The 25,740-nt window shown below is 48.8% G+C and overlaps 1 protein-coding gene across 5 annotated transcripts in view; it reads left to right on the top strand.

Annotated features, from left to right (window-relative positions):
* Window positions 1-23,670, top strand: part of TYMP (thymidine phosphorylase) — a 34,818-nt gene extending 11,148 nt beyond the window's left edge. For all 5 annotated transcript variants that reach the window (XM_054989381.1, XM_054989379.1, XM_054989378.1 and 2 more), the window contains 10 exons: window positions 260-293; window positions 1,070-1,228; window positions 4,832-5,034; window positions 6,261-6,359; window positions 10,387-10,516; window positions 12,921-13,039; window positions 14,049-14,211; window positions 16,968-17,198; window positions 17,879-18,019; window positions 22,090-23,670. In XM_054989381.1, the coding sequence (XP_054845356.1) occupies window positions 263-293; window positions 1,070-1,228; window positions 4,832-5,034; window positions 6,261-6,359; window positions 10,387-10,516; window positions 12,921-13,039; window positions 14,049-14,211; window positions 16,968-17,198; window positions 17,879-18,019; window positions 22,090-22,235 (1,422 nt within the window). In that variant the 5' untranslated portion in view covers window positions 260-262 and the 3' untranslated portion in view covers window positions 22,236-23,670. The remainder of the gene's footprint in view (window positions 1-259; window positions 294-1,069; window positions 1,229-4,831; window positions 5,035-6,260; window positions 6,360-10,386; window positions 10,517-12,920; window positions 13,040-14,048; window positions 14,212-16,967; window positions 17,199-17,878; window positions 18,020-22,089) is intronic.
* Window positions 23,671-25,740: the final 2,070 nt, after the last annotated feature.

Raw genomic sequence — 25,740 nt, forward strand, 5'->3', positions numbered from 1 at the left:
CAAGCCACCAAAAGTACACGGGAAAAGTTCTGCTCCACCAAAGTGCTTGTTAAGTTGCCGGTGGATGCGGTCCTGGAAAGACCAATAAAGAGAGAGGAAGAGACATTGATTGATTGATTGATTGATTGATTGATTGATTGATTGATTGATTGATTGATTGATTGATTGATTGATTGATTGATTGATTGATTGATTGATTGATGTTTTGCCTTTATGGGAGCGGGTCTGGCCCGTAACCATTCTGCAATCTCTTTTCCAGGCTATGCTGTCCTCAGAAGATCTCAATGATCCAGGTAACGCCAAAAGGGTTACGCAACACCTGGGGTGGGATGGGGGAGCTCTGTTACCACCGTCACGGTCTGGCTAGACCCTTTGCACAGCTTCTAAAGGACCAACAGTATTAGGGTATCTCTGAGCATTTGCAGAGCGCATTCCCCTCTTGAGGGCGGCAAGGCTTCTGTACCTTCACTAGCTGAATGGCTATCCTGCGTGGTGGGAACAACAGGCACCCTCAGGGAGACCTCTAGGCTTTAGTTATAAAAACTTAGGTGGGGCAATGAATGACAAATTATTTCAAAATAGGCCCAACTTGGGTGCTTCACCGGCTGCCAGAACTAGGAGGCAAAGTTTCTGGTTCAGAGGAGTAGAAAAGAGCAAGAGTCCAGTAGCACCTATAAGACTACCAAAATTTGGGGTAGGGGTAGGGTAGGAGCTTTCACGAGCCACAGCTCACTTCCTCAGATCCTGTGACTCATGAAAGCTCATACCCTACCACTTTGTTAGCCTTAGAGGTGCTACAGGACTCTCCCTGAAGAAGTGAGCTGTGGCTCACGGAAGCTCCTACTCTACCCCAAATTTTGTTAGCCTTCTAGGTGCTACCAGACTCTTGCTCTTTTCTACTGCTACAGAAAGACTAACACAGCTGCCCATCTTGGTTCAGAGGGTGTGAATGGAAGGAAGAAAGGGTAACAACTCTCCTGGCCACACAAGCAGAGTAAGAGAGAGAGCCTTCCTAGCTGAATAAGCAACGAAGTAAAAATTTGCAGCTCAACTATGCCTTGTCTCGCAGAGCCGGGTGTTTGCCACTCTTCAGTCCCAGATCCAAGCAACAGCGTCAGCATCCCAGAAATAATCCGGAAGAAACGGGATGGCGAGAAGCTGCAGGAGGCGGAAATCCGCAGTTTTGTCCAGGCTGTGGCGCGGGGCACCCTGAAGGATGGGCAGATCGGTAAGGAGCAGATGGGGGGAGAAGAGAATGTGGGGCTGGCGCCGGGGGAAGGAAGAAGGTGGAGAAAGGAGCATCAAAGCAAATCTTCCCTTGGTTTCTCTTGGGGGTGAGTGCAGGGGAGGGGGGGAATTAGGCCCAATTCATCGGTACTCTTACAACCTCTCCCTTCTTCACAGCCGAGGGAAGTTCCAGGAGTTTTGTTTCCCTTGGGTGACAAAATAGTGGGTCTTGCAGGTTGTCAAAACTGTCAGCTCCCAGGTCAAACTCAAGATCTGGTTCCAACAGCACCTTAAAGACCCTCTAGATTTCCAGATATGAGCTTTTGAGAGTCAAAGCTCCCTTTGACTCTCAAAAGCTCATACCGAGGAAATCTAGGGGGTCTTTAAGGTGCTGTTGGAACCAGATCTCGCTTTTCGACTGCAGACCCAACAGGACTACCCACTTGAAACCAGTCCAAGTGAATTCCTAGAAGAAAAGCAGCAATCTTTGCAAACCACCTCCTCTCTCCAGCCCAAGGGATCTTTCAAAACAGGCAAATTAAGCTCTATGTATTGTCGAAGGCTTTCACGGCCGGAGAACGATGGTTGTTGTGGGTTTTCCGGGCTGTATTGCCGTGGTCTTGGCATTGTAGTTCCTGACGTTTCGCCAGCAGCTGTGGCTGGCATCTTCAGAGGTGTAGCACCAAAAGACAGAGATCTCGAGAGATCTCTGTCTTTTGGTGCTACACCTCTGAAGATGCCAGCCACAGCTGCTGGCGAAACGTCAGGAACTACAATGCCAAGACCACGGCAATACAGCCCGGAAAACCCACAACAACCATCAAATTAAGCTCTGTCTCTGCCCAGTATAAGATTAAAGCTAACCCCTCAAAACACTTGTCAGTCCTTCTCACACTGTTGGCATCCGTCCAGGGCTGCCAGCGCCAGCTTGGGAAATTCCCACAGATCTGGGGCTACATCTGGGGAACACTCGGCCCACTGCTGAAGCGGCCATTTGCTGCAGTGGAACTGACCTCTGTCGTCTGGAGATCAGCTGAAATTCGGAGGGAACTCCATGTCAGACTCTGGATGATAGACCACAGCAGATGGATCCCTGGCTCATTGTAGCAAGACACGTGTTCTTGGTTAAATGACTTTTATTCAGGAATCAGTTCTTTCCATACTCAGATCCAAAGGTCTACTTAGGAGCAAGGAAAGACTTAAGCAGCTCTAGCAGAAAGTTGACCAGAATGGTTACACAGGAAAATGACAAGCCTCTTCTACCCTTGCTCAATCCCCCCTCCCTTATTACAAACAACTTGGTGCTGTTTGTGCTGTGTGAGAACAGTCGGCATTATTGTGCTATCAGCTACAGAGAGAGAGAGAGAGAGAAGAAGACATAACACTAGCACCTCTAACTGGTCAACAACCGGCCGCCTGGGAACGAGTGAGAATTCATTGGAATGCTAGCAGCAAGATTATGCCCAGGCATACAAAATGGAGTCACCCCTGACAGCATAAAGTATACAGTTTACAGCAAATATTATTGGCATGCATGAATGGGCACAGTCAGACATGACACTCCAAGCCTCACCTGGAGGTTGGTATTTGTAGGACTGGCATGTAAAAACTGTGTGGGCAGCTGTCCAGGCTTTCTGCACTGACTGATGCCGCACAGGCAGGTAGAGTTTCAGCCAGCTTCCAACAAGCCTGTGTTCTCCAAGGATGTTGTTCTAACACCTAGAACTTTATTCTGTCATTATTGACACAATCCCTTGTTTCAGAACGAAAGAGAAGCAAGCTGGGAGGAGGGATGCTTTGCAGTACCTCAGTTCCACTGCTACAACTTTCTTTTTTTTTTATATAAAATTTTTATTGGATTAGATGTCATTAAATTGTACATTACAATCAGTTTCCCTTAATTTTTCCAATTCTAACCCCCTCCCTTTCCCCCCCTTTTGTTGACTTCCAACAGTTTTCCAACCCCTTGTCCCTTTTCCCTTACTCATTTTAAATTTATTCTATCTATCAAATGTAGACTTTCACTTTCTTCTAAGCTTATCTATATAACACAGTGCTCCTTCTGTCTTCCTGTTCCACTGCTACAACTTTCCACTCCTTTTTTGGGTTGCACATTTCACTTTCTCGAGTATTGAAATCTAGGGAGGCAGGGCGGGCCTAGAGAGTCACAGAATCCTAGAATCTCTCTACACAAGACATCTGACATGTGAAGAACAGGTGTTGGGAGATGCAATGTTAGCTGGGAAGGGTAGTTTTAAAAGACAGAGCTGGCGGCAGGGCAAGGCTTTGTTATACACTGGAGGGGCTGTGAAATGCCAGAAGGGAAACTTCAGCCCATTATAACCTTTCTAGGCCCAAGCCCACCTCTGGAAGGCAGCTCCAGCCCATTTCCATTCTTCGCTCACCTCTGGTTGCGATTCTACACAGTTTGAGACTGGAGAAGTGAAACTGACAAGAGCCTTTCGAAGGCGAAGATGAAATTAACAAATCCCCTGAGGACTGATCTCTGCCGGCTCTGTCTTATAAAACTACGCTTCTCAGCTAACATTGCAACTCCCTACACTTGACAAACACGTGCTGCTGAGGCAGTCTTGGGCAGAGAGACTCATAGAACAATAGAGTGGGAAGGATCTTACAGACCATCTAGTCTAACCAGGGCTCATTTCGAGGAGGAACGCACAGGAACGCAGTTCTGGCAGTTCCCCAAAGAGGTCACATGTCAGGTGGCCCCGCCCACCTGACTCTCAGCCATTTTGGGCCCGTTTCGGCCTGGATTGGGACCAAAATGGCCTGGATCGGGCCTCTGACTGGAGGTGGATCACTCTCTCGCTCATCAGCGGCCCGATCCTGACCATTTTGGACCCCTTTTCGGCCATTTTCAGCCCCTTTTTGCCATTTTGGGCCCAATTTCGGCCCTGAATGGCCAGGATTGGGTCCAAAACAGCCAGGATAGGTGATGTCAGGAGGTGGGGCATATGCAAATCAGTTATACTAATGACACACTTCCAGTGATGGCAAGAGGCGTGGCATATGCTAATGAGTTATGCTAATGAGTTATGCTAATGAGTTCCTCCAGCTCTTTTTCTACAAAATGACCCCTGAGTCTAACCCTGCCTAATGCTGGAACTGCCTAAAGCATCCCCGACAAAGATTCATCCAGCCACTCTTTGAAGACTGCAAATGAGGGGGAACCCACTACATCCCCAGGCAGCCGATTCCAGTGCTGGATTACTTTTAACGTGAAGACATTTTTCCTAACTGGCACCTTCTCTCCTGTAGTTTACCCCTCGTTTCCAGTCCTATCTTCTTCTGCCATCAGGAACAGCTCCCTCCCCTCCCCTAAGTGACAGCATTTAAAACACCTAAAGAGAGCGATCCCGTCTCCCCTCAACCTCCTCTTCTCCCAACTGGACATCCCCAGATCCCTCTTTCCTCGTAGGGCTTGGTCTCCAGGCCCCTGATCATCCTGGCTGCTGTCCTCGGCACCCGCTCTCTGCACAGCCCTGCACAAAATTCAACGTCTGGGACGTAGAAAGTACATTCCCGTGCTCGAGTGAGGGTGCCTTTTGCCCCCTTGAGCTCACCACTCCCCACTGACTTCCAGGGGCAATGTTGATGGCCATTCGCCTGCAAGGCATGGACTCCGAGGAGACCTTGGCGCTGACTCGGGAGATGACTGCATCAGGGAGGGTCTTGGAGTGGCCCGAGAAGTGGCGAGGGCTCCTCGTGGACAAGCACTCCACTGGAGGAGTGGGTGACAAAGTCAGCCTGCCTCTGGCCCCAGCCTTGGCTGCCTGTGGCTGTAAGGTGAGTGTCATGCCCCCCAATGGGTCCAACATCCGGGCAGAATTCAAGCAGGCCACATCTGTTCCGAAGCCGTGCCAACTGGCCTGCGTTGTGCAGCCCTCTCTCCCAGATCTCCTCTGCTGTCCAAGTTAAGATATATTTTGCTGAATCTGAGCAGCTAGATGGCTCCAGCCTCAGATGCAGAGGCTGCAGAAGGTGGCTGGCTCAGAATTTATGAGCCGGTTGACTCACCTAAGGCAGATGTATTATTTGGCTGCTCGCCTTGGTTGATGCAAACAGACTTTTCCATGTCTAGAGCTGAATTCTGAAAAACAAAACAAATAGCAGTTTGGATGCAGAAGCTACTGGTGGTCCTGTAAAAGGGTACAGCTGTTCTCCAGCTAGAATTCCACTAAGAACGTCTCCCCCCCCCCCCCCCGCAAAAAAAAACCAGAATGGAAGTGCTCTTTTAAAATGTTTCCTGCATAGATAAATGCACATACATTCATGCAGTACTTTAAATACATTAAGAAGGCAGACGGTCCACATGAAGTGCCATTAAGGGCGATTGATAGCTGGACCATCATTTGATTGGTCGCTGTGTATGTCTGTCATATCAGATGCAACATTGGACCGGAGCTGGGTTCAGCCCTCAGCTCACGAATATGCTGAGAGCTCTCTTGATTATTCTGTCTAATCCAAATCCTTAACTTTGCTATTTAGATTTTATGGTTGGAAGGGGAGGTTAAGTCTCCTCTCGAATGTTCAGCTTCTAGCAGACTTTCTCTCTTGCAGTAGGAAGCAGATTTCACAAACCAGAAATGGGAAAGTGCTCTCAGAAGCAGATAAATAGTAGTAGGAACTAGGGGTATGCACTCAAAAAAGATTCAGGTTTGCTGTTTGCAAACAGCAAGAAAAGTGCTGCGCCGGCTGCCACTCTCCCTGAAGCTTTCCGAAACACTTTGAAGCTTTCAGAAAGCTTTCTTCGGTGTTTCCAAATCAGCTCAGCAATGTCGGGGCCCATTCGGAAATACCGAATCATTCCTAATCGGGTCCAATTCGGGTTAAAAACCCGAATCAGAAACCCAAAGCACACACCACTAGTGGGAACACCCACTTACTGTGCCCCCAATCCCTTGCTTGCAAAAAGAATATTCTGCTCTTCACAGCTCCCATCAGACCATGTGCAACTTGACTGCAGTGTTTCCCTTTTTTCTCCTCTTCTTCCACCTCCTCCTCTCTACAAGGTGCCCATGATCAGTGGCCGTGGCCTGGGCCACACTGGAGGCACGCTGGACAAGCTGGAGTCCGTGCCCGGCTTCAAGGTCTCCCAGAGTCCCGAGCAGGTAAGATGCTCAAAAGTGACGGGTCTCCTGGCTGAAGGCCTTTGGGTGGGACCTGGAAACCTTCCAGAATTATAATTCACCTCTAGACTACCGAGATCAGTTCCCCTGGAGAAAATTCAAGATGGGTAGCCATGTTAGTCTGTCTGTAGCAATAGAAAAGAACAAGAGTCCAGTAGTACCTATGAGACAAACAAAATTTGTGGTAGGGTAGGAGCTTTAGTGAGTCACTCACAATTCCCTTCTTCAGATTTTCAGGGTGTGAACTTTAGTGAGTCACACTCACTTCTTCAGATTTTCAGGTGTTGTGAGATTTTTCCCATTGCTGCTGAAGCGGGGCGGGGGGAGCCCTGTCAAGCCCTCCAGCTCCCCCTCGGTTCACTGCCCAAGTTACCCTTCTACCAAGGCAACCCTGTGTGGTGCAGATTGAACACCCTAGCTGTCCCTGCCTTAAGAAAATTCACTCTGTACAAAAGGGCATAATGCGTAACCAAAATTCAAAAGTTTATTGAGTATCTATCAAAGAGTATTACGCGAAACAAAAAGCAAAAGAAAAGGAAAAACCAACTTAACACTAAGGCTTAAAATATATCTATGTATATAGTCTTAAAGCTGAAGGCTAAAGGTACCAACACACTAACTGCAAAGGCTCTGTATCCAGTGTTCCATGTTCCATGTCCCATCCTCCTAAATCGAAACCTTTTGAGCTTCCTAAGAGTGGGAGTCCCCTTGCCGTTTGGCAAGTGTAGCAACGATGGGACCTCAGCTCCTCCCTTTTGTGGACCCGAGTCGGCGTGTTGTGTGCAAAAAACTGCTACCAGTAGGACCATTCTGTTCCTGCTCGAGGGCCAAATGGACCACTACCTCTAAAACGACCTCTACCAGTTAGAGAAAGGAACCTCACACTCTGCCAGCCCAGGCTCAGTTTATGTTTCTTAAAACATGGGGGAAAGGGACCTGAAATCCATTTATCTGACTGGCTCACTATAATTTAGAGGCAAGGCTAAAGACCTTGCGTACCACTTGATGCCAACTGGCGCCAATTAATGTAGTGTCCTCCTCCCTTTTCCCAGGAAATGAAACTCTGGCCAGCCTTGGGAGGGGTGGGGCAGGATACAGAAACGAAAGTTAGAAGCCTCCACTGCGGCTTTTGGGAGCTTCTTCACAGAAAGCCTGGGCTGAATTCATGTTACTAATGGCCTGTTCTCAGATCCAAACTACGAAATTGCTACCACATCAGGGTGTGGACTTTAGTGAGTCACACACTCACTTCAGATTTTCAGGGTATGAGCTTTGGAGAGTCACAGCTCCCTTCTTCAGATACAGCTACCCCAAATTTTGTTAGTCTTATAGGTGCTACTGGACTCTTGTTCTTTTCTAATCCTGGAGAAAATGACTGCTTTGACGGGTGAATTCTATGGCATTGCACCCTGCTAAGCTCTCTCTCCAGGCTCTATCCCAGAATTTCCAGGAATTTCCCAGCCCTCTCATCTCCAAGGTTACTGAACAAAGCCATCAGCTCACACTACTCAAAAGCACCCTTTTCAGGTAAACTGGTGCTGCCTGGGCACGATCAAGGAGTGTCGCATTATGCTCTGGCTTCCTGGTACTCACAGCCTCCCCACAAAATTGCAACCCTGAAAGAAAGCAGAACTGAAAGATTTTGCAAGCCCTGGTGGGCTGTTCTCGGTTTGTGGATCACCAAGATTTGCAACTCGGGTTTTCCTTAAACTTTCTACAACAATCCAACCTCCTAACCATCTCTGCCTTGAGTCTCAGTGAGAAAGGTGAACTATAAATGACATAAATAAATAGATAAATGAATGAATAATTTTTTTAAAAAATCTTCCTGATACTGAATCAGACCTTTGGGTCTTTCGCATTACCTACAACCTGATTTTTAATGGAGATCCCAGGGATTGAGCCTGGGACGTTCGGCATGCCAAGCAAAGGTTCTACCACTGAGGTCCAAGCTAGATGTGACAGGACAGCATCCCCGTGGTGGCCAGGAGCATGCTGCCACCATTTTGAAGTGATTTAGAAATGCCCCAGACCTGACCGGACTCAGGGTGTGGTGGGATGACGTGGTCTTGTCTACCCCCTCCACCTTTATCCAGGGCCATATTAACCCATGGCTGGACCTCTAGGCTTTCAGGTATTTTGGGCCCCCTCCGGCACGTCAGTCTTTCACCCCACTGCAGCTGACAGCCTGACCCCGGTACGGGAGGTACAAGACTGCAGTACATAGCCCTGCATCCATTTTGAAGGTCTCCTGAAGAATTCTAGTCTCAATGTTGAAAATGTTTTTATTGCGCGCGTAGAACTCTTCAGGAAAACACATTTTAGGGGTATAATTGTTCAAGACTGTAATATTTTGAAGTGAATAACATTATTATTATTATTTATTAAAAATATATAATTTATGGATAATTGTTTTAATATACAAGACAATTTGTTTCACTTCAATAAGGAAGCAGTTCATTATCTTATTAATAGGGGTTATATAAGAGAATCAATTAATTGTAATTTATGTGGGGGTGTGCCTCAGCAAAATAAAATTGACAGCCCCCTAGTTCTTGCAGGGCCCCCAGGCTTTGGCCTAGTCAGTAGGGTTGCCAGCCTCCAGGTGGGAGCTGGGTATCTTCTGGAATTACAACTCATCTCCAGGCCAAAGAGATCAGTTCCCCTGGAGAAAAAGGCTGCTTTGAAGTGTGACTTCTATGGCATTATATCCCACTGAGGCCCCTTCCCAAATGCCACACTCTCTAGACTCCACCTCCCAAATCTCCAGGAATTTCCATGCTTGGACCTGACAACTCTACTAGTCAGCCTTATGCATAATAAGGCCCTGCCAGAGCCAAAATGACTGCGCCCCCCGGCACTTGAAAAGTACCCGGGAAGGGACGCAAGAAGGCGGCACTGTGGGCATGATCCTTGGTGCATTTTAAAATAAAGTTAAAGTGGCATCAGAGGCCACAAAGATGCTGTCATGTCTAGTGTGGCCCTGATCCACAGTTCCTCCCTGAGCTGAAACCTCACCTCAGCCACAGTCCCACTTGGTGGCCTTCAGCAGGCCCCGTTTCAGACATCAGAAAAGACCTGCTGGATCTAGGGTTGCCAGCTCCAACTTGGGAAATTCCGGGAGATCTGGAGGGTGAAACCTGGAGAAAGTGGGGTTTGGGGAGGGAAAGGACCTTGGCATGGCATAATTCCATACAGTCCACCCCCCCCCCCCAAAGTAGCCATTTTCTCCAGGTGACCTGATCTCTGTGGCCTGGAGACCAGTTGTAATTCCAGGAGCTCTCCAGCCACTACCTGGGGGCTGGCAACCCTAGCTGGATCGGACCTCCACAATGGCCACCGGGGCCTCCTCTCTGGATAAGCCCCACAAGCATCTGCCCAGGGGGCATTGGAGGGGTGCAGATTTTTGCATGCCATCAGCAGCACAGGGTGGGGGGGGGGCTTTTCTCCTTGGCCTGAGCCACCCGATGCTGAGTCCCAGCCAAGACCAGTAGGCAGCGCCCTAAAGATGATGATGAGGGTCCTTTGGCTGGAGCAGCCCAGAAGGCACACACGTGCAGGGCAAGAAGGCAGCATCCTTCCCTCATCGGCAGTAGCCCTCGACGGCACTTTTTCTTCAAAGATACACTGCTTCTTTACATGGAGATTTCACATAGAGTTATCATAGCCATTGATAGACCTTTCCTCCATGAATTTGTCCAGACCTGTTTTTAACACCTTTTGGAGCCAATGGTCATCACCACCACACATTTGGGGACAGCTGGGTGGCAGGCACAGCCAGGGGAAATGGGAGAGGGGCTGCTCTTCTGATGTGGGAGGACTGGATAGCAGGAGGTTGAGAAAAGCGCCGGCCGGCCCCTGCTGGGAAACGGGCGATCTTCCCTTCCGTTCCTTGCCTCCCTCCTCATTTCCGGCCTGCTCAGAATTCTGGGCTTGCCTGGGTGCCGCTCTGTCTTCCTCGGAGGCAGAGAAGACCCATGCAAAGAGGCCAGGTCTTGTTCCCCTGCAGATGAAACAGATCTTGGAATCGGTCGGCTGCTGCATCGTGGAGCAGAGCAAAGAGCTGGTGCCAGCAGACAAGATCCTCTACGCGCTGAGAGATGTCACGGCCACGGTGGACAGCTTGCCTCTCATCGCAGGTGCAGTCTGATAGCCTCAGTCAGGGCCAGGCTAGAAGTGATGAATTACACTTGAATGGCAAGTGTACAGGCTCAGGGCCAAGCTACACATGACGAATGACACTTGAACGGCAAGTGTATTTCTCCCTGTTCACTTGCCCTCCACTCAATCCACTTGCCGTTCAAGTGTCATCCGTCATGTGTAGCTCGGCCCTCACATGTATTCCTCCCTGTTCACTTGCACTCCACTTGCGCTCCGCGGAGCGCAAGTGGAGTGCAAGTGAACAGGGAGGAATACATGTGAGCCTGTTCACTTGCCATTCAAGTGTAATTCGTCACTTCTAGCTTGGCTCGCTGGTGCCAGCATGCAGCCTCACAAAAGCGCTGTGGGGTTGGTGTGGTGGAGAGAGAGAGAGAGAAAAGTTGGGCTGGTCCTGGGAAGATCAGGGTTCAAATTTCTCCTTGGGCCGGAAGCTCAGTGGGTAACTTTGGGCCAGTTGCACTCTCTGCACCTAACCTACTTCACAGAGCTGTTGTGAGAATAAAATGGACTGTGTGTCCTTAGAAGTGTGTGCAAGGTTAAGAACAGAAGGACTGTCCTAATATAGCCTCATAGCTAAACAGGGGATTCGAGCCAGGATCTTAGAGCTCCCTGTTTGGTACTCAAACAACTCAAGAGGCAGAGACTGGAAACAATGAAGCCCATTCCCAAGTGTGACGTTACCTAAATTCCAGCCAAAGTATCTCTGGGTTGGAAGCGTGTTGGTCCAAAGAGGAAGACGTGAGCACCAACAGAGGGGGAGCTCCATCTTGGCACTGGAATCCCACCCATCTCAGCTGGGATCTGGAAGCATGAACCAGTCCTGCTGTAGTCTCCAACTGCTGGGTCATAAATTTCTGGATTGCACAACCTGTTGGGACTTAACAGCTGGTTTTGTGCAGCAGAAGGGGGAGTGGAGTTCCCAACCTAGAGATGAAACCTGGAGTTCTTCCAGAATTACAGTTGCTCAAGAGACAAGAGTGGACAGTTCCTCTGGAAGAAATGGCAGCTTCTCAGGGTAGACTCTGTGGGGCCACGTCCCTGCTGAGCCCCTTTCCCTCCCCGCTTTCCGCTCTCCCCGTCACCTCTTCCAAATGTCCAAGAATTTTGCAATCTGCAGTTGGCAACTTGAAGGGGGAGGCTTCTTGAGGAACAAACTGCACACGAAGTCTGTTGCTTTTGGAAAAGAAAATCCTTTATTTTTAGAGCTTCATTCTACCATAGGTGAGGTTGCCAGCTCCAAGTTGGGAAATTCCTGGAGATCTGGAGGGTGAAACCTGGAGAAAGTGGGGTTTGGGGAATGAAAGGACCTTGGCATGGCATAATTCCATAGAGTCCACCCTCCAAAGTAGCCATTTTCTCCAGGTGAACTGTTCTCTGTGGCCTGGAGACTGCTTGTGATTCCGGGAGATCTCCAGCCACTACCTGGAGGCTGGCAACCCTAACCATAGGAAAGGAAGACTTGACATTCTTGCTATTTTTTAGCAGAGGCTAGATGGCTATCTGACAGCAATGCTGATTCTGTGAACCTGGGCAGATCACGAGAGGGAGGGCAGGAAGGGTTACATCAGGGCTTAGTTCTTGTGGCCCCTTCTTATATGCCCAGGGTAATGCCGGTCGCCACCTTGGGATCAGGTAGCGATTTTCCCCAGGCCAATTTGGCTGGGGATCCTGATGGTATTTTGCCATCTTCTGGGCATGGAGCAAGGGTCACTGAGGGCTGTGGGGGGTAGTTGTGAATTTCCTGCATTGTGCAGGGGGGTTGGACTAGATGACCCTAAAGGCTCCTTCCAACCCTGTGATTCTATGATTCTATCTAAACTAGAACGGAGAGAGTGTGTATTGCCCTCATGCAGGTTAGACAAATAAGCAGGAGGGGGAGAAGGCAGCTGGAAGGAAGGAAATCCCCTGAGATTTTCATCCTGGTTAAGCAAAGAGACAGCAGAAGAAAGAGAAAACAGGAGGGATACAGAGGAGGCTGACCGGTCCACCTTAGGAGCCGTACTGCCCCCTCTGGGTGGAGGCCCACTGTGCTTGGTTCAGGGAGAGACGCACAGTCTTTTGCTTCCAACCTCATCTGCTTTGGGATGGCAGACCGGAGGGGCTAAGCACCAACCCTGCAGGACTCCTGGCAAGGTAGATCCTCCCCACTCTAGCATCCGTAGTCCTCGCAAGACGCTGGCACTCCTATTCACATGCAATCAGTCTGCATCTCATTGTAAAGGTGAGTTTGGGTTAATGAAGCTTGTGGAGGAAACTAGTCCCTCGTGCAGCCTGCCTGGCTGATTTCTCTGCACGACCTGTGATGTGCTGGGAGGGCTAGGAGCGGATCCATCCCAGCAGGGCCGCATTGACCCATGCAGAGTCTTCCCTCCTGACTCACAGGCTCCATCCTGAGCAAGAAGGCTGCAGAGAACATCTCCGCCCTGGTGCTGGATGTGAAGTTTGGCAGTGCGGCCTTCTACCCCACCCTGGAGAGCGCCCAGCAGTTGGCACAAAGCCTGGTGAGTCACCCACAGGAGGACAGCAGCCTCTGGACAGCCTTCCGAGACTGGAAGACCTCTTTCTGCTCCTCCTCTTGTGGTGGTGGGGATGTCCAAGGATCCCCCCTTATCCATCTGGAAAAGATTCTTGCAGGGAGGAGGCACCAAGGGAAGTCTTTGGCTATATTGCAATCCAAGGTGGTCTAGCCTGCCAATTTATATGGAGCCCGCTGGACCTGAAACAGTATTTGCATGCAAACGGATGCTGTGCTGTGCTCCGCTCCTCTTGTCCGTCCTCAGTGCCCCCCCCCCAGGCTCTTTGCAGAATTCTGCTGGGATCAGGACGTGGCACGCACACCAGTGGCTAGATCCACAGATCAAGCCAGTAACAGTTTATTAAGCAAAATCTCACTTGAGTCTAGCAGCAGCAAATAATCAAGAGATGTATGTATGTATACGCTGTCAAGTCACAACTGACTTCCGACAACCCCCGCTGGGGCTTTCAAGGGAAGGGTGAAGCAGAGGTGGCTTGCCATTGCCTCCCTCGACAGAGTCTTCCTTTGTGGTCCCCCATCCAACTACAGACCCTGCTTAGCTTCCAAAATAGTATGGTAGCATAAGCTTTCGAGAACCACAGCTCTCTTCGTCAGATGCATCTGACGAAGAGAGCTGTGGTTCTCGAAAGCTTATGCTACCATAAAGTTGGTTAGTCTTAAAGGTGCTACTGGGATCTTTACTATTTTGCAACTACAGACTAACACGGCTAACTCCTCTCGAATTATACCTGAACCCTGGGCTTCAGGGATCCAACAACCCCCACTCCAGAACTGTGTTACAACATGGCTAAGGAATTAAAGGCTCAGAAGGTACAGCTGAGACGGGAAGTTTCCAGCTGCACAAGACTCTTTGCTGTTTAGGATGCTGGTTTCTTTCATGCATGAACGTCCATGCTGTGGTTCGCTGCATCTGCCCTCTGCACTACACTTTCCACCTCCATCCAAAGATCTCTCTCTCTCTTTCTCTTTCCCAGGTGTCAGTGGGGACGCAGCTGGGGGTGAGCTCAGCGGCGGTGCTCAGCAGGATGGACGAGCCAGTGGGGTGTCGCGTGGGTCACTCTTTGGAGGTGCTGGAGTCCCTGGAGTGCCTGGAAGGACGAGGGCCTGGAGATCTCCGTGAGCTGGTTACCACTCTCGGTAAGTGTCCGCGAGCATCATAATCGCACTGTGAGCCATGTGCATTTTATGAGCACGTGTGGGGGAGAGAGACCAGGGACAAAGGGGTGATGCGATGAGCAAAGTTCCCACGAGAGCTCTGCCTTCCAGGACTCTTTCTAGTAGCCTCCGCTAGACCACTCTCCTGCTGTGAGTGAATTCTTCTGAGATAAAGACGAAACCTTGGCTCTGTCTTCCCTCACTGTGGCCTGGTTCACAAGCGACATTGAAAGCATGTAGAATCCATGTACTGTGTACACTCGATTTTTCTCAATACATGTGTTGTACAATTCTCATGTTACACTGAACATACATATATGTAGTTGCATGCACCATTCAAACCCCACAGGTACTGGCCCTGTTTCTTTTGTAAAGTGAGTGTGTATTGGCTCTTTTGTACAGACAGATGCATGCATTTTGTAACACCCTTGTTAAGAGCAAACAGTCATAAAAGGTTTCCACGTGGCCTCCAGCACTGAGCTTAAAAACAGTGACTACAGCTATGCTACAATCCTCACCACCGTTACACCCTTCTAAGACCACTGACTGCAATGGACTGAAAAGCAAGTAACTCTCTTTAGGATTGTTTTGTATAACAGTCAATTCCCAGTGCAGACAGAACAACAACTAGAACCAGCCCAAAGGTTTAGATGTGCAGCAGCGCCAGCCACTGGTGAGGTGGTTATATAGCCATTAGCATAAAGCAGGATATGCGCGTCTGCATTCAATGTAACAGGTAAACAGGGTTTCTTTATGCCACAGGCCACATACTCAAGGTCACTTTTATTCTGAATGCCAGTTGCTGGGTGACTCTTCTTACCGTGCTTGTGGGCTTGATGAAAGGTTCATCTGGCCACTGTTGGAAATAGTATGCTAGATGAAGCGATCACCCCTCGGTCTTATTCAGCCGGATTCTATACCCACTGAGTCATGTTGGTCCATCAACGTCATCTCAGAGTGGCAGTAGCTCTCCAAGGTCTCAGGAAGAGGTCTCGTCTCGTCTTTTGGAGTTGCTGCCCGGGGCCAAACATGGGCCCTTCTTCATGCCAAGTGGATTATCTCCTGCTGACCCATGCCATTTACTGCCATCACCGTGTAGTCAAAGACGAGAGAAAACATGGCTCGGTCAAGTAATCTTTCTGTGAAGTTGATGGGCAAGAGATTGGGAAAGGACAAAAGGAATTGTTTTTTTACTCAGTGAGCAAGGGTCACTGGGTGTGGGAGGGGGGAAGGGGAGGTAATTGTGAAGTTCCTGTATTGTGCAAGGGATTGGACTAGATGACCCTGGAGATCCCTTCCAACTCTGTGATTCTATGATTCTAATCAAAGTTTGGAATCCACTGCTGGTGGATGTAGTGATGGCTACAAACCTAGAAGGCTTTCAGAGGTATTTAGATAGATTAATGGATGATAGGTCCACCAATGGCTGCTGGCCATGGTGACACCTGGAAACTCCTGTATGCAACATTGGAGGGGGGCTTGGACTTTTTTTTGGTGTTCTCCGGGACAACTAGTTGGCCAGTGTATGAAGTGGTGTTGCACTAGACTGACCACTTGGCTGATCTAGAAGGGCTCTTGATTGATTGATTGATTGATTGATCGATTCGTCTTATAGTCCACTCTCCCTGCAAGTGGGCTCAGAGCAGATAACATCAGTAATATAATTCCCATTAAAACACATACCAGATCAACATACAATTCAGTAAAAAACAGCTCTAGATGGCAGCGCATATTGCTCAGCCCCAGGCAATACATCCCATAGAGTGGGTGATGGGAGAACAAGGGCGGACCAACTGAGGAAAAAACCAAAGTAAGGGTTATGTTCCTATGCCGCCTCTAGTAGAGCTCAAACCATTTTGGGGGGGTCCCTCCGTCTGGATCTTGCAGGGAGCAGTCTGCAAACCATTATATCCTATGTATCCTTAACACATCATTTTGCTATCTGAGAGATGGGAAAAAATAAAAGTTGAAAATAGGAAATAAAGATTTTATAGTATACAAAGGAAAGTGTACGCTTTGGGCAGAAACACATAGTCTCAACAGAGCGACCAGCATGCTTGGAAATCAGGTTAAATTTTGTAACACTAAAACACTGAACTCTTTCATATTATATAATTGTTACACACATATTATATGATTATTATACACATGGGTGGTGGAAAGTGCGATCAAGTCATAGCTGATTCATGGCAATCCCCTACTGGGGTTTTCAATGCAAGAAACTAACAGAGGTGGTTCGGCATTATCTGCCTGCCTCTGCAACCCTGGTCTTCGTTGGCGGTCTCCCACCCAATTACAACCTGCTTCGCTTCCAAGTTCTGACAAAATGGGGTTTGCCTGGGCATCATACACATTATAGCATATTAATTGTGGGCAAATTCATTGCTTTTAAGCAGTGCATATTTTTTTTTAAAAAAATGTACATATACAATAGGCTTGAGAAGAAAGTAAACATTGTAGGAATTGTCATTATATGATGCTGTAGATAACCTTACATAAAAATATTCATACGACACCTTCTGAATCAGTCAGACATTGTCTTTGAAAGCATTTCACACATTCCAACTTTCATAGTTGCTTTTTAGTGCTTCCCCAAGTTTCCAATTTGAACTGAATTTAAAAAAAAAGTCCTTACAAATCTGGGAAAAATATTTCCTCTCTTCCTCACCCCGTGCCCTCCCATCAGTAACAGAGAACCTCTCCATCACAAACCGCCCATTCTCCCTCCCTCCATGCAGGCGGCACCTTGCTGTGGCAGTGTGGGAAAGCGGACGCAGTGCCTGAGGGAGCTGCCCGCATTGCCCAAGCCCTGGACGACGGCTCAGCGCTGCGGACCTTCCAGGCTATGCTGCAGGCCCAAGGAGTAGATGCAGCCGTGGCACAGACCCTGTGCACGGGCTCGGAAGAGGAACGCTTCCAGGTGCTAGGGCGGGCCCCGGTCCAGGAGGACTTGGTGGCCCCAAAGGATGGTAAGATGGATGACAGGGAGGAAGGCAGAGTTTGGAAGAAGAACTGTGAAGAAGAAGGACTCAATTCCATGGGACAAGGCCTCTTTTCACCCTGTTTTACTGATCTCCAAGGCGAAGGAGAAAGGTGTGCCTGGAATGAGCAGGGAGGCACAAGCCTTAGGGCTTTCCAAAAGTGGGCGCAAGCCCTGCTTCTAGCTTCACTTCTAGCTCCCCACCCCCTCACCAGGACATTTTGATAATTCGGGTTTTTTTATTGATAATAAATTTATTTTTTATATGCAATACAAACACATTCTTCTACGAGGACCATAAACAACTGTTGATCGTCATATTACATTACTCAGTGAGTCAGACATTATAAAAAATCCTATTCTATAAAAGGCAAGCTGTATTGGCAACGACTCACTTTTTATCCTCACTCAGGCACATTGCTGACAACTCTGGCCTCGAGGCTGCTGCGAAGCGCCCGCTTGCCACGAGGAGGGGACCCTCTGAATCAGTTTGCTAGATCCCATTGTATTTTTTCACACAATGGGCGTTGTTGCTAGTTATCCATAAATGGGTTAATTTAACATTAGTTTACTTAGTGAGACAGAGGAATATAATGATTATATTATAATTCCCTCTTTTCTTATCTCGACCATCATTTTGTTAACTCTTATGCCTGCCTTTTTCCACAGGGACCGTTCAGCAGATCTTAGCCCTGCCGATCGCTCAGGTGCTCCATCGTCTGGGAGCTGGACGCAACCATGTGGGACAACCCATCAATCACCATGTGGGTGCTGAGCTGCTGGTCTCTGTGGGAGGGCATGTGAGGAAAGGTAACGACCCAAAGACCTGCAATTCACTGTTTGCTAAGCAGGAAGTTCTGTCTGGGAACACGAGTGCTGGGGAGCCTGAAACATGTAACCCGACACCCAGGGCTCTTCTTGGGAAAGCCGGGAGTTTGCCCGCCACTGGCTTAAGCTTCTAGACTTCAGTAAGGAGTCTCCCCTTCCTTCTTGCTTTCCTTTCCACTGTAGGACAGTCTGGCAAGTGGAAGCCAGCCTCTCCTTACAAGCCTCTCTCAGAGTGGAAATACACATTACAAAGTACGTGGGGATGCTCAAATGCAGTATTTTATGAGAGGTCCTCAATTCACGTGCAGGCAGCTCTTGCCACTTTCACGGGAGCTCCCTTTGTGTGACTGCATCTGCAAGTGAGTATGAAGGCCACCACTGAGTCGGGAAGGCAGAGCGCCAATTCAGCTCTGTTTTCGCAGTGAGAACTCTCAGGAACGGACACTGCAGAGCAAGTCCTTTAGGCTCCTCTGACTTGCCAATTTGCATTTCTTTAACATGCGAGTAAGTGTCAATGAATGGAGGTGGGAGGTGAAGGAAACTGGGAATTTGGCAATTGTAAACAGAGAATTTCCTTGTCAAATGTTAACTACCAGGGTAGCAAAGAAAGACATAGCCAGAGCTATTTCTTTATAGAAATGTCATGCAACCGTTTGCAACCATTTCAAACCACATAGTTATCGTTAGGGGAAAATGAAAGGCACTGGCCCCTCACAATATATTTTTTTTAAAAAACCAGCAGGGAGCCTAAGATACTTTTAGCAGTTGAGGAGGAACTGATATCAGATGTGTAAATGTACTCATGAGGAGCAAATGGAAGTGTGACTGTGCGAGCGAGGGCATGGGAAGTTGGAGAGGGGAACATGTGAAATAAGGTTCACTTCATATTGTGTATTTCCACCCTGCACGGGAGAAAGGAGACAAAAGGTGGAAATCTCACTTGTTGGAGATATTCCCATCTTTGCAAGCTCTCACTTAGCTTGGTCAGTGCGGGCCAAGGGGGGAGAATTTTGCAGAGACCAAATGACTCCAGTGGTTAGAGTATAACTGCTTCCTTTAGAATGCCCCCCCTGAACCTGAGTTACCCTCTCAAAGCATAGCTGCCCTTGAAATGAGAGCTACCCCCTGCACAATTTTATAAACCCCTGTCATGCCCCCCCTTAAATGGAAAAGTCCCAGACTCTTCCGTCTTTCCTTCAAGGAATGGTGCTTCAACCCCTAATAATTTTGATTGCCCTCTTCTGTACTTTTTCCAAGAGCTGCAATTTTTTTTTGAGATACGATGTTCAGAACTGCACACAGAATTCCAAATGAGGCGCACCATAGATCTATATAGGTGGTGGTGGAGAGCACCCTCAAGTCATAGCTGACTTATGGTGACCCCTGGAAGGGTTTTCATGGCAAGATACTAACAGAGGTGGTTTGCCATTGCCTGCCTCTGCAACCCTGGTCTTTGTCCAAGTACTAACCAAGGCCGACCCTACTTAGCTTCTGAGATCTGACAAGATCAGGCTCACCTGGGCTATGCAGGTCAGGGCAGATCTATATAGGAGCATTTATAATATTGGCTGTTTTATTTTCACTTTTCCTGATTATCTTCAGCATAGAGTTTTGCTTTTTCACTGCTCCACCACACTGAGAGCCAGGTTACAAGTGACACCTTACACAGGTTGGACACTTGTCAGCTTCCCTCAAGTTTTGATGGGAAATGTAGGCGTCCTGGTTTTACAGCTTGGCTCTCCATTACAGCTGCAAGACCAGGACGCCTACATTTCCCATCAAAACTTGAGGGAAGCTGACAAGTGTCCAACCTGTGTCAGGCATCACTTGTAGCTTGGCTCTGAGTTGACACTTGCATTGAGCTACAACCCCAAGCCAAAGTCTCTCTCCCTCTCAATCTCAGCAAGTTCAGACCCCATATACTTGAAGCTGGGGGGCGGGGGTAGTTCCAGGATGCATAAGCTTACACTTACCTACACTGAACTTCATTTGCCACTCACCCAATTTGTTGAGATCTTCCTGTAGCTTTTCACAGTCGGCCTTGGCTTGCACCATCCTGAATAGTTTCACATCTTCTGCAAACTTGGCCCACAACATCGCTCACTCCCGGTTCCAGACCGTTTATGAACAAATTAAATAGCACCAGCTCCCATACTGATCCTTGGGGCACCCCATAGATCACTCCCCTCGATTGCCACAATGGCCCATTTATTTATGTCGTTTAACAAAGTTTTAATCCCTACGAGGACCCATGATCTTATCCCTTGACTTCTAAGCTTACTTAGGAGTCTTAGGTTGTCAAAAGCCCTTTGAAAGTCCAAGTATATGAGAAAATTGAAAATGACTTGTATAATTTTTCTCTATTTTCTGTTCTCTTTTTCTTTCCTTTCCCTTTTTAATGGGATTTTAAACTTATCAATAAAAGAAAAGAAAATTTTATTTTTTTAAAAAGTCCAAGTATATGAGAAAATTGAAAATGCCTTGTATCATTTTTCTCTGTTTCTTGTTCTCTTTTCCTTTCCCTATTTTTCTCATTCTTCTTCTGTATTTTTGTATTTTCGTTTTCTTTCCTTTCCCTTTTTAATGGGATTTTAAACTTATCAATAAAAGAAAAGAAAATGTTAATTTAAAAAAGTCCAAGTATATGATGTATCTATCGGGTCACCATTACCGACATGTTTGTTCACTTTCTCAAAGAACTCCCAAAGATTGGTGAGGCAGGACTCCCCTTTGTAGAAGCCCTGCTGATTTTCCCTCGGCAGCGTTTGTTCCTCGATGTGTCTAATAATTCTAGCTTTGATTGCAGTTTCTGCTAATTTGCCTGGGGTACACATTAGGCTAATTGGCCTGTAATTTCCTGGTTCCCTTTTTAGAAATTGGTGTAACATTTGCTACTCTCCAGTCTTCTGGTACAGAGGCTGATTTTTGTGATAGGTTACATATATTTACATGGTGCTAATATATGTTTTAAATGAATGATATGTATTATTTATATTTTTAATGGCTACATCTGGTGATTGTGTAGTGTGTTTTAAATGGTTGTAATCCGCCCTGAGCCCACTTGGTTGGGGAGGGCGGACTATAAATTTAAATAAATAAATAAATAAATAAATAAATAAATAAATAAATAAATAAATATATGGATTTACTTGGTCAACAATCTCACATTTCAGTTCCCTAAAACCATCAGGACCTGGAGACTTCTTGGTTATCAGTTTCCCCAGGGGATCCTGTAATCCACTGCCTCCACTCCACTTTGGGGCTTTAACTTAGGGGACCTGAAGGACTCCCCTTCCCCATAACTTCCCTGGCAGCGCTCCTTTCATGGGGCAGGGGGAAAGCAAAACAGTCTAAAACAAAACTCCAGCAGGATTCTAAGAGGTCTTATTAAAACGACTGCATTCAAGCAGAAAAGCTTTTAGAAATGCTGACAAAGGTAGGGATGCCAACCCACAGGAGGGGCCTAAAGATTTCCTGGAATTACAATTGATCTTCAAACTACAGAGATCAGCTCCCTGGGAGAAAATGGCTGCTTTGGAGGGTGGAGTCTATGGCCTTATACACCACTGAGGGCCAAACTACAAGGGACGAATGACACAGGTTGGACACTTGTCAGCTTCCCTCAAGTTTTGGCGGGAAATGTAGGCAGCCTGGCGGAATGTTGGGCAAGTGACAGTTGAAAAGTCCGTTGGACAGCAGTCGGAGAGCCAAGCTGCGAGACCAGGACGCCTACATTTCCCATCAAAACTTGAGGGAAGCTGACAAGTGTCCAACCTGTGTCATTTGTCACTTGTAGCTTGGCCCATAGGTCCCTCCCAAGGCTCCACTCCTGCATCTCCAGGAATTTCCCAAGCCAGAGTTGGTTTAAGGGGAAGCCAGGCAAGAAAAACAGTGAGACGGAGTCTCTGCGGTTCATGTACTTGTGTCTGCTTTGACATGAGAGTGCCTTCAAGGGCAACACTTTTCTGCCTTGATGGAAGAAGAGCAGGAGTTTGGTTGAATTGGCAAGTACACCGTGAATTGAAATCAAATGCTTTCTCCCCTCCCGCCAGGGACTCCTTGGCTCCGGATACATTACGAAACCCCGGAACTGAGCGATGATGACCGACGCAACCTGCAAGCAGCATTGCTTCTGGAAGACCCCTTTGAGACCCGCTTAAAGGTGGCAAAGACCATTCTTCCACAAACGCATCTATGAGAGACTTCATCGATGGGAACAGGGGGGAGACCTGGCCAAAAGCAGGGGTGGGGGGGGCAGCAACCCCCCCTCCAGCGGATTCTAAGCTGGTGCTCCCTGTAGCTGCTTTCCTTGACAACCTGGCAAGCCCTTGAACAGGCGGGAGAGAAGGTTTTACCAAATCCCTCAAAGTGGAAATACATGTTGCATTCTCAAGAGCAGGATTTTATGTGTCGTCCTCAATTCACATGCAGGCTGTTCTCGTTCACTGCACATGAATGCTGCTTTCACAGGAGCTCCCTTTGTGCGACTGCATCCGCAAGTGATTCCAGAGGGCAGAGCGCCACTTCCGCTCTGTTTCCTCTGCAAGTGCTGTAGGTTCCTCTGACTTACCATTTCGCATTTCTTTAAGGTGTGCGAAAGTGTCAAGATCTGCATTTCAATGAGCGGATGTGGGGGAAACCGGAATACTTTTAGCAGCTGAGGAATTGATATCAAACACATGAATGTATTCACGCAAAGCAAATGGAAGTGTGACTGTGCGAGCGAGTGCATGAAAAGTGGGAGGGGAGACACGTGGCATGAGGTTCACTTGAGGGTTCCTAGGCACTTAATAATGTGTGTTTTTCTCTCAGGGTGGATGAGCGATTTCTCTCATCTTGACTTTTGCACATTGAATTTGCTGCGCAGAGAGAAAAAGAGGTTTGGTGTCTCTCTTGATTAGCCTCTTTTAATGTTAATATTTTTAAGCAGTAAGTGAAACATTTTAAACAAACAACATACACATAAAGTACAAGCAAAAATTATCAGAATAATGAAATTACATATTTCCCTCTCCACCCCATACGAACTGAAGATACTTTACATTTGATATTTTATACTCAGCATTATATATATCTTTATATAGGTTATCATTTTATCCCTTTACATGTATTTCCAAATATCTAACTGGTTTTCTGGTAATAACACAATCTGTTATTTTTCATATCTCTTCTTGTTACTCTCTGGTAGTCAATAATACAAATATTTTGGTCTTCTTTTTATTCAATTTATTTCTAGAATATTGTCCAAATCTTGATATTTGCTCCATTACATATTTCAGGGAAACATTTCGTCACCTGCATAGCTTTTCATTTTGTATTCTTCTTCACCCTCTTTCATTCCAACAATTCTTTTATCTTCCTGATTTTCACAGCCAATATTTCCAAAACAATAATAAATAACAGTGGAGATATTGGGCATCCCTGTCAGGTTTCTTTGGCTATCTTTATTTTCTCGATCAACAAGCCATTTACCAAAATTTTAGCTTGCTGGCGGATATAAATACTTTGCATCCAATTTAAAAATTCAGTTCCACATCATGTTTTGTAATTCTTTTGTCAAAAATTTCTCCAAGACATGTTATCAAAAGATTTCTCTGCATCCAAAAACATAAATGCTGTTTTTTTTCCCTTTCCTTCTAGAGTATTCAATTGCATCAAGTAAATATCTGATATTATCTTTCATATGTCTCTTACAGCGCAATCCTATGGCCGGCCCCAACGCCGACGCGGCTGCACTGGTGGTGTGGCGGCGGCGCCGGGCCGGATCCTGTGCCAGCAAAGTGTGGCCGCAGCGGCGCCTGCAGCGGCGCAGAGATGCAATTTTGGAGAACCAGAAAGTGTTGTGGGCGGGTTTGATGCACGGCCGCCGCCAGGCGCAGCCAAAGGGCGCTGTTCCTGACAAGCGTCAGGGGGAGGGGCCAGGAAAGGCGCAGCCTATGGGCAGCACGCGATCCCGGCCAGGCCCCAGAGCAGCAGGCAAACCGCGCCCATGCTGGCAGACTGCCTCGGCTCGTGTGTCGGGCGGGGCTCGCAGTCGGGAAGGAGAGGGGTGGGCGTAGTCTGAGAAGCCTTTCCCCCGTTTGCCCAATGTAGCACCAAGTCCCTGGCGGCCGCGTCCAGAGAGGTTGGCATGGGACTGGCAGGCGCCCTGCCATGAGGAATCCAGGGCAGCAGCCAGTCTCTGGCAGCAGGGGACAGCCCCCAAGTGGCGCCGAAGGGGAGGGCTGGCCTGAGGCCGCCACCAAGAGGCAGACACAGCGGGCCTGCCCCCCTCGTCCCCATCCCAAGGCAAAGAACACAGACACCCATTGCACAGAAATCAGCCTTTATTATTATATCATCCCACCTCCCCCAGCAGACGTGAGGAAGGGGAGGCGTGTAGGAGAGCCGCCTGTGCAGCAAAACACCCCACCCCACCCCCAAGGCGGCAGCGGCGGTCACCGGCGAGGCCGGCGGCCGGACCCCCTTGGCCGTCCACGGGCCCGGCCTCTCGCACGCAGCTGGGCCCGAGGGAGGGGTGCCTCTGGGGCGGGTGGAGCTGCTGCAGCGGGTGGGGCCGGAGGGTCGAGGATGGCGACGAGCCGCCCGAGCAGGGCTTCGGCACGGACTTGAGAGGCACACCCCACCCCTCCCAACAACCATGGCCTGTTGGCGTGGGAGGCTGGCAACTGCTCCACGGGATTGGATGCGAGGCAGGACGCCCTGGGGTGGAAGGTGTTGGAATGACCAATGGGGCTGCTGCAGACGCCCGAGGGGCTGGACCCACTCTGGGAGGCGGCCGCTCATGGGACTGTGTTGCTGGGGCTGCGGCTGCGATGGGGGCGACCCTCCCCAGGCGCGCGAGACCTCCTGCCCGGGATATGGCATCCGCCTGCCACCACCCTGGATTCTCCATTGGTGGGGGCTAGGGTTCCCGCGAGTGGACCGTTTCCCCTGCCATCTCCCGCCCCCTTGCAGCGGCAGTTCGCACCACCCTCTCCCTGGCTTATCGGGTGCCAGCTACTCTCCCCACCGGGGATTGATCCCCCTCCCCGCTCACATGCCCCGCCCCAACCCTCTACCTGGCCATAGATGCAGGGGGGTTAGCCGTGTTAGCCTGTGGTAGCGAATTCAAAAAGGGTCCCGTAGCACCTTTAAAACTATCCAATTTTATTGTGGCATAGGCTTCTGAGAATCAAGTTCTCTTCGGCAGATGGGTGGTACAGACACTGGTCAAATACAGAGGAGGAGGGGGGGAGGAGGAGGGAGGGAGGGGGTGTTACTGTGAGGGGAGGGAGGGGGCGGGGAGGCAAGACGGGGTGTGTCGGATACATTTGTGGCAATGTGCAGGTGGGGAGATGTGACGGGAGTGTTGGGGGAGGGGCGGAGGACGAAGTCAGACTCGCAGACACAGAAGACAGTTGTTGTACATCTCGTTTTATTGCACTGGAAAGAGCGGGCTTGCGTTTAGGCTGGCGAGGGAGGCCGCGGCGCGACGGTGCTTCCTGGGCTGCAGCCAACCGTCCGTCAGAGATGTTTGGGGAGGGCGGGGCGCGGGGGAGCAGCCATGCCCTGGACGTGCCTGTGGGGGAAAAAGACACGTGTGGGCTTTGCCTCGTTCCACTGGCAAGGCAAGCCCCACACTCCGCCATCCGGGGGGGGGGGTTGCACATGGTCGAGGGCAGCACCTGATGCCTGACGGTCTGGCGAGGATGCACTCAGCC

This window comes from Eublepharis macularius, chromosome 9 (assembly GCF_028583425.1).
Source record: "Eublepharis macularius isolate TG4126 chromosome 9, MPM_Emac_v1.0, whole genome shotgun sequence".
NCBI lineage: Eukaryota > Metazoa > Chordata > Lepidosauria > Squamata > Eublepharidae > Eublepharis > Eublepharis macularius.